General features: G+C 35.4%; 1 protein-coding gene across 1 annotated transcript in view; it reads right to left on the reverse strand.

Moving 5' to 3' along the window:
• Positions 1–1529: 1529 nt before the first annotated feature.
• Positions 1530–12175, reverse strand: part of LCORL (ligand dependent nuclear receptor corepressor like) — a 196765-nt gene continuing 186119 nt past the window's right edge. The window contains exon 7 of the mRNA XM_008058624.2: positions 1530–1922. Within this exon, the coding sequence (XP_008056815.1) occupies positions 1790–1922 (133 nt within the window). The 3' untranslated portion in view covers positions 1530–1789. The remainder of the gene's footprint in view (positions 1923–12175) is intronic.

Raw genomic sequence — 12175 nt, forward strand, 5'->3', positions numbered from 1 at the left:
AAGTTACTTTCTATGGTGCTAGCATAACAAAACAGTATTTTATTTGCTGTGGATAATATAAATACTAGTGGGAAAAGAATGTGACAGGAAGTCCTCTTTATGAGCACTGTTTTGTCACTGTCAGTTTCATTTATCTTTTGAAATTGGCACTTGCCTGACTTTAGAAACTTGCACTGTATTAAATCAGACCTCTTTCTTCAGCACTCAACAAAACACCTATTCTTAACTCTCTGATAATTACCTTTTCTTTCTATCATTCAGAATAGAAGTGTCCTAATGGATTTGCTTTAGTTAATTGTGCTTTTTTCAGTTAATTTACTAGAGGCCATTTATTTAAGGTGATGTTTTAAGATGTAGCTAAAGTAAGATCACTGGTTTTTAGAAACAAATTGATATGTTATATACATATGTGTTCCATATAACTTAGAAATATAAAAAGTCAAAGTTACAAAGCAAGAATGCTTATTAAGGGGCAACCCCCTTGGGTCCCCTCCCACTGTGGGAGCTTTTTTCTGTCCTCTCAATAAATCCTACAAAAAAAATTAATGCTTATTAAGTAAAAGGAAAAAATGGTAATGATACAAATCATGAAAAATGGATGACTGTTCTTCATTCTGTTGGCTCTGTGTCTTCCTGTGCTTTCAGATTCCTCATGAGTTGTCTTTTGTTAAATTACTGGATTTTTGGGTTTTTTTTTTTTTTTTTAATGGGAGAAGAGGTAGGGTGAAAGGAGGACTGAAAAGGTACATTTAAATGTGCTATTAGGAAAAGTCTTTAGAAACACAGTATACTAAAAATCCATTTACACATGGCCAGACCTTCCAAAAGGAAAGGCACCATGTTCTTATATGGACCACCATACCACAGCTTGCTTTCTCTGGTATGGAAAAAATAAGTTTAAGCACCAAACATTTAGTATTCTATTTAATTTTTAGACATAATCATGTAGGCATTGCTGAAGCTGTGCTTTGTACTATTAGAGTTAAAGTAGGAAATATCCTGTTTTTAAAAGATATCCCTTTTAGACTTTAAATGGCTAAAATACAATAAAACCAACAGATGTAAGTCCTTTTATCATTTTTCATTCAAAACTGGTAACTTACAGAAACCAAACAGTATTCTTGTCACCAAGAGGCACGGATTTGCTGAAGAGTAAACATGCAATTGTGCCATTGCTCTTACATCCCACAGATGATTTGAAGTATAAAGAGAACTGATCAGCTAAAATTATCCTGTAAATGGAAACATGCTACTCAATGATATGCTATGTTTGATTTTTTTTCTGTACATATATAACTTTGAAAGAGATTTACTTCCAAGAGATGCCTTTGCCTTTTACCAATTTGCTTCGAGGTAGTTGGTATCCACCTGTTTTACAACTATTCATGGGTCAGGTCATCACAATCTTTACTAGCTTTCTAAATCACATAACATGTTATATATTAAAACTTTGCACAGAAATAAAATGAGACAGTTACGTATTTAAACTTAGGGTATAAAAAATTCACAAAATACCATTAAAAAGAGAAACATCAAAATTCATTTGTACTGTAAAATTCTACAATGGTCTGATGTAAAACATATAAAAACACAGAATATAATCAAAATGATTAATGCTAATGATTTAATATAAAGACAAATCACAGGACTAGAAGTATTTTAAGAGCAACTGATAAATGATTATTGTTCAGCAGAAGGAATATTGGTGTACAAAATAAAGATAGTGCAAGAAGAACTGCAATCTATTTCTCTTCACTTTTGAGATTTTGGTTATGAACTGTACAGCTCTCTAGAGATGCTCTGTCAAATTCAGATTCCATTCAATGGGACGATTAAGGCACATCTTAATGGGGCTCAAAGGGCAACTTGCTGTATTCCCATCAGACAAATTCAGTTTCTCATCAGTTTTCATTTGTAGCATGCTGGAAGAAAAAGTGTAAGGCATTTTAGTTTTACTTTAATTTCAAAGTGATTACCAGCCTTGTAAAAGAACATTTAGTAGTACTGCTTGCACCTCTAAACATTTGCATAAGGCATTTATCATCCTGAAACTACAAGAGTTTTATCTCCATGCTGAGCTAAACACAATGAACAGTGCCATGTAAACTGGGTAACCTGAGGTCATTGGTATACCACTGGAAAAAAAACTTCGTTGCATGTGTGGATTACATCAGCAAACATCAGCTAGGACATTAACCTTCTTAGCCTAGCAGGAGTCAACCCTTTTAACTTGTCCTTCAATGGATCAGGAGTTGCTGAGCGCCTACTGTGTTCTAGCCACTCACATAGCTTATTTCATTTGAATGTCACAAAAATAAGTCATAAAACCTAATAACATGACTGAGGTCATACAGTCACCTTCCTGGAACTGGAACACAGCCGTTGGTCTGTCTCTTATGCTTGTCTCTTAGCTCTCTTAGTAATCATCAGGAGAAAAAATGACTCCTGTTTTGATGGTTCAAAGTTGGTCTGTCTCTTATGCTTGTCTCTTAGCTCTCTTAGTAATCATCAGGAGAAAAAATGACTCCTGTTTTGATGGTTCAAAGTTGGTCTGTCTCTTATGCTTGTCTCTTAGCTCTCTTAGTAAATCATCAGGAGAAAAAATGACTCCTGTTTTGATGGTTCAAAGTTGTGCAGACCACATGGTGGCTGTCTCTTTGGAACGCATGTGCCCTATTTCAAAGAATTTTTATTGATGGAAGAGTTGGCTTATTTGAATTTATATTAGTTTGGTCAGATCTCTTCAACATTATTCCCTAATGCACACCACACGCCCTCTGTTCTGGGCAGACTGGTGTCTTATTTCACAAGCGCATGAGCACAGCCCCATCTGTTCCTAAATGTTCCTGCCTAGGGAACCTTGCTCTCCACTCTGCTTACCCATGCTTCAAGACCTGACCCAAATCTCACCACATTTGTAAACATATCTGACGTAACCCCTTCTAGAGCTGAAGGAAAGGATGTTAACTTTCTTCGTGAAGATACAGTGCTGAATACATAGTATCTGCTCAAAAATTCAATAAACATATAAAAATCATACAGTGAAACAGCTGAGACAGTGCTACTCTCTAGAATCACAGAAATCCAAGAGTATGGGTAGTTAGCCTATTCAACGTTTAATGCACATATAATCCCGAGTTTTAAATATTACTGAAAGTCAATTCACATCTTCAGATGTGAATCCTTGATTAGCTACTCAACAGCTCTCTACACATGACTTAACCGTGGTGAGCTCAGTTGGACTATTCCACTCCTAAGCTGTCTCCACACCTTACTACTAGCAGTGAGGAAACAGGTGCTGAATATTCAGTGACTTGGTAGACTGGAGAAATGGCAGCATCCAGACTCCAGCAGATCCCTCCTCACAACCTTAGCCGACTCATTTGCCAGTCAATAAGCCAAACACATTATACCATGTTTTAACACCACTAACATATCTCACTGGATTCTCCCCAAACAGTCCCAGTTCTACTGAATGAGGTTTCAATTGGTATAGATACTAGACAAAATGACAAACTACCAGGTAGTTTAGTATGCACCAAAAATTGTAAAGCATTTTTAAAAAAGCTAAAACAGAGATGTGCTTAATAAATAATATGAAGTATATGTGATGAAAGAGATTCAAAATAGAATATTCTCATTCATACCAGAAACTGTAACTGATTTTTGAGAAAAATTTACATTGGCCATTACTGTTGTTAGGCTGAGGTCCTCAGGGTCCTCAAGTTTCTTTTTTTCAAGCTAGCAAAACTCAGATAAAGCAGTCATTTTTTCCTCCCTCCAAAGGCTTGCTAGTCTTTATGTTTTTATGACTTATATATTCAAAGCAAAAGTTTGCTGTAGACCTTTCTGAGAAACTCCAACGAAACTATAAAAATTCAATTATATTAACCAAGATAACTTGGTAGATAAGTGTATCAAGTATTAAACTCCAAAAAAGAAAATGAAAGCATAGAGCAACAAATCGTGGTCATAAATAAAAACAAACTTTGCTTTGTATGCTATTTATTTGAATGAGATGTATTCACCAGAGAAGAACAATACTTTGGTAACTTACTGCAGTTTTTTAAAAGTAACTTTTCTAGAGTGTTGTACTACAAATTTGGGTACACAGACCCTAGGTGTGCATAAAACTATACTTATATATGGGAAGAATACCAATTTTGAAAAGCGCTAAATAGGACTAATAATATACAGTGATATACAGATCAACATGCTTAATTCATAAACATACTTTAATTAACATGTACTTTAAAAAACAGTGGGTGTACAAAGTTTGGGCACTACTGATCTACAGAATTCCAAGAATAGAAGAATACAGCAAACTTAGGAAGTGTTGGACACAGAGGTATTAAAGCTGGAACAATAGAGCTAGAAGGGAAATCTTTAGATTTTTTTTTTTTAAGAGATAGGGAAACTAAGGTTTAGAAAAGTAAACTGCCCTTTTCAGGGTCTCCTAAAATCAGACGTATGTGAACTAATATGAGAGTCTGGTTCTCTGATTAATCTATAACAACCAGAGCACTTTTCAATTCCATTTTCAATACGAGGGTCAATGAAATTATTTAACAAACATTTATAGAGTGTTTGTTAAGACAGTACTTTTGGGATACAAAAATGTTGAAGATCTAGTCCAATCTAGAGGATTTTTAATGAATATTACTTTTTGTTTGGAAATCAAAATCCTGACTAGTTAGGTTGAATGTCAGGAATTTGTGTTATAATATACATTTGTATGTGTTAAAGATTACTGATCAACTTTTCTTGATGTAATTTTTACACTATTTTTGTCTTTTGCATTAAAAAATAATACATTTGCAAAATTTAAGAAAAGTAATAGGTACAAAATGTTATATAATGGAAAGAAGTCTCTATCATTGCTCCTAATCTCTTATGAGGCAAATATGTTCACATTTTCTCGTGTATTTTTTTCAGATAGTCCCCTCACATTGAAATATGTACATACCTATTTCAACTATCTTGTTTCTCCCATTCAATTCTATATATGTCCTGTATTTTGCTTTTTTTAAAAAAAAATTTGACATTGTTTCATATTTGTGCAATGAATAATTCTTTTAGTAGTATATAGCATTCCACTTTATGGATAAATCACAATTTATTTCGTCAGTCCTCAACTGACAGACTTTTTGGTTGTCCTAATCTATTACATAAAATAGCAATGATGCATTAAATATTCTTGAATGTGTGCAAGTATATAGAGTTGATGTCTAGGAGTAGAACAGCTGGGTCAAAGAGTGCTTTTGAATTTTGATAGATTACCAAAATGCCCTTTAGATAGACTGTACTATTTTACACTTTGACCAACATTGTGTGAAAATGTCTTTTTTCCCTCACACTCCAGCCTAAAATGTATAGTAAAACTTACAGATCTTTGAAAATCTGGCAGTTTAAAAAGTGGTATGCCATTGTTTTAATTTGCATTTCTCTTAGGAGGAAGGTTAAGCATATGTTCATATTTTTGAAGTCATTTGTAGTTCCTTTTCTGTGCTTTCTGTGATCCTTTTCTTGTAGCTATGAAAATTAAACCTTTGTTCTATAGTGCTTTACAATCCCACTCCCCTCCCACACTGTCCCTTTTATTAGTTTATGTCTGGTTATGGTGATTTCGTCATGCATCCATTCTATGTTGTCAGATTTATCAGTCTTATTTCATGGCTTCTGTTTTATATAATGATGGGAAAGCTGAAGCAGCAGCAGTTATGTCATCTGAGAAAGTGGCTTTATACATCTACATCCTGGATTCTAGTGAAAGCTGAACAAGAGTGTGTACAGTGGTACTCTTGAGAGGGAAGAGTTGGGGAAAGAATGTGAAGACCTGGATTCACATTCTGGTAATATCAACCGCCAGCCTATGACTTCAGCCTAATTTTCTTCACAAGACAAAAAAAAAAAAAGACACCTTCCCTGCTCACCTTATAAAGTTGTGACAATTTGATGTCAGCCACTTAATATGCTTTAAACCCATAAGCAGCTCTACACAAATGCAGTTTATCGCTGCATATTCTGGTGAAAAGAGAAAGAAGTGGGAGGAAATGTAAGAGAGGCCTCATCTGTCTCTATCAAACTAGGACCCTAAATAGTAGATGAGGGTAGAATCAGGGCAGGGGGAATCTGAACTGGTCATCTAGACTTCTAAGCCTGTTTCCAGCACTTCGGTAATCTCATGGACTCTAATATAGAGCCTGTCTCCACCATCTGAATGGAAGTTTTGGAGCATGTGCATTTGTAAAGTGTAAGTGATGGAAACCTTTGGAGGGTCGTGGAAATCCAAATGTTTATATTTGTGATTAAAATTAATGATTACTGATAATTCTAACAAAAAGTAAAACTGTCTAGCTCTAATAATTTAAACTTGTTTTACTTGTTACTGGAGATACATGATGGCTCACTTTTGTCATACAGACAATAAACTTTAATGTTAGCTAGCCACCTCTTACAGGAAACACATCTTGGTACAACCAAGATGGGTCTGAAAATATTTATGAAATAGTTGCTATATGCCAGGCACTGTGCTAAAAGCTTTTTACATTACTGCATTCAACCCTAACAACCACCAATTGAAACTCAGAGAAGTAAATTGACTTACCCAAGTCGCATAGTAAACATAATAAACAGAAGTCTGTAGGCCTATGATCTGCTATCCTACATGGCACACTAACTCTCAATTTATCTAATTGTTTCAATTCTCCCTTCATGCTAATACCCATTTATCAGCTTTTTCAGAACACTTAATATGAGATTAGTGGACAAGTGTCTGGTTTACAAGTTTCAGACAGAAAGAGATCCCCAAGGGCTACAGGGAGAATCCTGTCCAGGTGAGCTATAGATTCAGTGCATGAACTTTCCTCATTGCTTTAATAAGCTGCTACTCATATCCTTCAACTCCTCAAGGAGAAAAAAGTGACATGTTTTTGAGAGCTGTCCTAAGAGTAATCTTTAGGTCAAGGGTTTCACGGGATACAAGCTCATCTTTTCAAACGGAAATATGCACAGATAAACTGGATTCTGGCACAGGACTTGGGCTTTGAAACTATAATGTGCCCAACACCATCAACATTGAACTCATCAATTTAACTCCAAGCTTTGGATGGCAGTTTATTTTCTTCTGGAAATGGTGTCTTCTAAGTGTTAACACAGTAAAAATTTACCAAACAGCTATTATGGTTAAGCTGTATCTTGCAGCCTGATGTCTCTACAAATCTGTTAAATGTACAAATCTCAGTGAGAGAAACTTTATGAAGGAGACAAGTGTTCTCCAGTTTTTGATGGAGAAATTATACAAATGAAGAGTCACTGGTCTGCTGGACTCCAATTTTGATGGTAGTCCTAGGTTCCAGAAGGTCTAGATAGAGGCCCTTGCCACAAAGCCAAACGCTTCGGTTCTGTCAGGAGCCAGCATGAGTTTAGCAGCAGGTCCATGTGGTAACTGCAGTCAGAGTTCACTCACTCTTCCCTCAGTACCTAACATATTAGGAATATAAAAGAAGAGTATGATGGGGTCTATCTTCAAGGGTTTTGCAGCTTGGGAAGAAGAACAGGGAAAGAAGGTATTCATAAGTTAGCAGAATAAAAAAAGCAGTATGCAAAATTTACAGAGAAGTAACTATGGACTAAGTAATTACAGAGAGGGGAAAGATTAAACCCAACAGAGGGAGACAAGGGCAAGAAACGTTTGGAAAAAGGTCTTTAGGGATGAGGATTTAGGTTAAGTTAGGGCAGAAGACTGGTTTGTAGAGTCTGAATTCTGGTCCTGTGCCTTATCCCTGGCCAGCTGAGAACATCTCTCTTAATCTTCCTAAGCTTCCATTTTATTGGAGAGTGGAGACCAGGAAAGTCACTACCTCTTAAGGGTAATGTGACTATTTAATGACTTTATATAAAGCACTTGGTGTAGAGAACAGAATACACATAAAATGCCTGGCCCACTGACTGCACCCATAGTGAGGACACAATAAATGTGAGTTAATGCTAGCACTATTAACAAAACAAGACAAACGTAAGATTTGTATGTGGCAGACTTGTATATGATTTGTTTCTGCAATGTCTACCATATTAGGTTATTCCTGTGATTTTTATAAACAGATATTACAATGATTTAATTTGTGCAGACAGACAATACAGGTTTAATTTTGAATCCCTGGCCTTATATGGGATCAAAGGATGTAGCCAGGTAAACACAGTTTGTCAGGGTGATCATGAGGTCTAAAAGTTGAGTAAATTATTTCTCCTGTTGGCAAACAGCTAAGTTTAGATTGAGTTTCTTTTTTTTTTTTTCTTTTAGACAATTTATCTCAAGAACAAAATTTTCCTTTGGCAGGACACTGGTGAATGTAAGGTTTTTCACAGATTAAGTAGGAGATTTCACATACTTTTTCTTGTTTTGCTTATGATTATTTGGAGTAGAAGAATGTGATGGTTAAGACCAAGACTCTGAAGTCCAACAGTCTTGGATTACAGTCCTCAATTTGCAGTTTAATACAGCCAATTTTAGGAAAATTACTTTATATTAACTTTTTTTAAAAAACAAAGGTAACACAAAGATTGGCATACTGGCGCATAGTATGTGCTTAGTAATTGGTAAGTGCTATGGCTATTACTGCAAACTATGGCAGTAACAAGGAAATCACAAGAAATATCTAGTATGGATAGTTTTCTACTGAGAAATGGGATATCTACCTGAAATTTTGGTTGAATAGAACTGAAGGAAATTATAGTCAGATCAAGGGCACAAAACCGTGAAGTCTTTAGGAATCAGGGAACAGTTTACACTGCTATGCAATTTAGAAAGAATACTTGGCCATATAGGAAAAGACTTTCCCTCAATTCCTTAATAAACCTGTACATTAAATCAGTACAACACAACTGAACAGTGCATAGGGCAGTATATCTTAAGCATAAAGGTATTCAAATACCGATAAATATATAAATGTGATTTAGCTGCCTTTACAAAAAGAATAAAAATAGTAAATTTTAGAAATGTGAAAATAAAAGCAATGAACAAGTTGTGGATCTAAAATGATGCCAACTAAAAGGCTGAAGAACCTGACATGATTGAGAATGTTCTGAGACCCTGTTTCCGTCTGCCTTCTCAAGAACGTATCAGTGATCATAACCCTTTCCCTTTTTGGATGTATCATGTATAGCAAATTGATTGCCTTAATAGCTCCAATTCTTTACTCATCCCTAAATTCTCACTTCTTTGCAGTGTCTTCCCATCCTGCCTTACCCATTTGATTTGCTCGGACCAATGGGATATTAGCAAATCTAATGGAAGCTGAAGCTTGAGGAATTGCTTGGGCAAACTTGGAGGTGGGTGTGAGACATGTGGAATGTAGTGCCAGCTAACACTGAGACACGTGAAGGTGCGCAGCCAAGAGCAGAATATCTTAGCCTTATCCACCAACCACAAACTCATGTGTGAAAAATAAAAATTTTATTTTAAGCTAATGAGTGTTGGGGTGGTTTGTAGCATTGTTGTGGCCATAAATAAAATATAGACTGTTTGTTCTTAACTGGATCCTTAATATGAGGTATAAGCAAATACAAGGTCTTTCATTCTTTAAAAAAATTAAAATCTCACACACACACACACAAAGACACACACACAGAGAGAGAGAGAGAGAGAGAGAGAGAGAGAGAGAGAGGAAAACAGGAAAGAAGGGAAGGAGGGAGGGAGGGAGAGGGGAGAGAGGGAGGGAGATAGAGATAGAGATAGAGATATGCAGGGTACCTTTAGAGGGTCTACAGATAAATACTGATGTCCATTAGTATTTCCCAAGTCTGGGAAAAGATTAACTGAAAAGGACCAGGTGGTAATTTCCTGGAGGCCATATAGGACTGGCTATAATTTGTATGCTCTCACCAGCCAGATGGAAAGATCCCCTAACACATGGGGCGTTTAGTAGAGTTCTTGGGTGGGCACTGGGCTGCTTCTGTGGCGGCATTGACTTAGCCCTAGAGAAGGGCTTCTCAACCTCAGTTCTATCAACGTCTGGAGCCAGATAATTCTTTGAGTGAGGAGGTGTCTTATGCATTGTAGAATTTTCAGTAGCATCCTTAGACTCTATCTACTAGATGCCAATAGCATCCCCTAAGTTTGACGATAAAAAATGTCTCCATATGTTACCAAATATTCTCTATGGGGCAAAAATCATGTCTAGCTGTGAACTGCTGTCCTAGACTAAGGGCTGTTCTGGCTCTGTTTAACTATGTTTAAAAGTAAAACTTGAAAGAATCAACATGTTTCTCAATAAGTTAACAGTGTTCTAGAACAAAGCCCAAGAACATTTAAAGCATGGCAAAAAATTCCTGTGTGCAACAATATAAAATTCACAATGTCTGGTATCTCATCCAAAATTGCCGTGCATGCCAAAAATATGAAACTATGATTCATAATGAGAGAAGAAAAAAACATTAATAGAAACAGATACAAGAAATAACAAATTGTAAAATTAGTACATGAGCATGTTAATGCAGGTATTTTAAGTATCCTTAAGTTCAAGATTTGAAGCATGAACATCATTAGGACAGATATGGTAGATACAAAGAAGACTGAATTTGAATTTCCAGAGTTGATATATAATTTATGAAATGAAAAATATCCTGGATGGTATTAGTAGCATATTAGAAAATGCCAAATGAATGGTTAATGAACCTACAAACACAGGAACAGTATTATATGGAATGAAAAAAAGAGAAAAAAAATTGAACAAAAATGAATAGAGTATCAGTGTTCTGTGAGATAAAATACATGTGATTTAAATTACAAAGGAAAGTACAGACAGAAACATATTTAATGAAATAATGGCTAATAAATGTACAAATGGATGAAAACTAAATTCACATATTCAAGAATTTCAACAAACTCCAAGCAGAGAAAATATGAAGGCAACCATACCAAGTCCCTTCATTATCAAACTGTTGAAAACTAGTGATAAAGAGAAAATCTTAAGAGCATCCAGAGGAAGAAATAACATTACATACAGAGGAACAAATATAAGAATGACAGCACAACTATCTTTAGAAACAACACAAGCTAGAAGACAGTGGAGCAATACCTTTAAAATATGAACTGTCTCTAACTTACAATGATTCAACTTAGGATTTTCTGACTTTACAATATGGAAGTGATAGGTATTCAGCAAAAATGATACATTGAGTACCTATACAACCATTCTGATTTTTGTTTTCAGTACAGTATTGAATAAATTACACGTGACACTCAACACTTTATTATACACTAGGCTTTGTGTTAGATAATTTTGCCCAACGTTAGGCTAACGTAAGTGTTCTGAGAATGACTAAGGTAGGCTAAGCTAAGTTATAATGTTTGGTAGGTTAGATATATTAGATGCATTTTCAGCTTAAGGATATTTTCAACCAACAATAGGTTTATCAGAAGTAATTCCATTGTAAGTTGGAGAGCATCTGTACTAAGAGAAAAATATGGTCAATTTTGAGACTCATATTCAGGAAAAGTAGATTTCAAAACAAAAATGAAATACAAACTTTTTCAGACATACAAAAGGCTGAGTGCAGACATGCACTACAAGAAATGTTAAAGGAAGTTATTAAGAAGAATATCAGATGGAAAATTCAGAAAGCAGAAGAAAGATATCAGGTGGAAATCTGGACCTGTATAAAAGAATAACACCAGAAATGGTACATTCATGGGAAAAATACTTGTTTTCCTATTTTAAAAATATCTTTGAAAGATAACTGTGTAAAGCAAAAATAGTAACAATGTATTATGGGGTTTGTAACATTTATAGATGCAAAATATGACAGCAAAACACAAAGGCTTACAGGAAGGAAATACAAATGTATGGTTATAAATCCTTGGGCTACCCATGAAGTGCTATAATATTATTTGAAGGTAAACTCTAATAAGTTAATGATGTATAGTACAAATCCTACAGCAACCATTTTTAAAAAGCAAATCAAGAGATTAAATAAAATATTAAAATGTACTGCATTGATCTAAAGGAAGGCAAGAAAAGGGGAAAAAAAGGGAAGCAAATAATAGGTGGGATAACAAGAAAATAGAAAGATGACTGGGAGACTTCTGGCAAGATGGCGACGGGGCAACCGGGTCTGTGAAAACCTCTGCAAAGGAGATCTGCAGTGGGTCTCTGACTCTCGCCCCGGGGGCTAT

Source organism: Carlito syrichta, unplaced genomic scaffold (genome assembly GCF_000164805.1).
Source record: "Carlito syrichta isolate Samal-C Ts95f unplaced genomic scaffold, Tarsius_syrichta-2.0.1 Scaffold303517, whole genome shotgun sequence".
Lineage (NCBI taxonomy): Eukaryota > Metazoa > Chordata > Mammalia > Primates > Tarsiidae > Carlito > Carlito syrichta.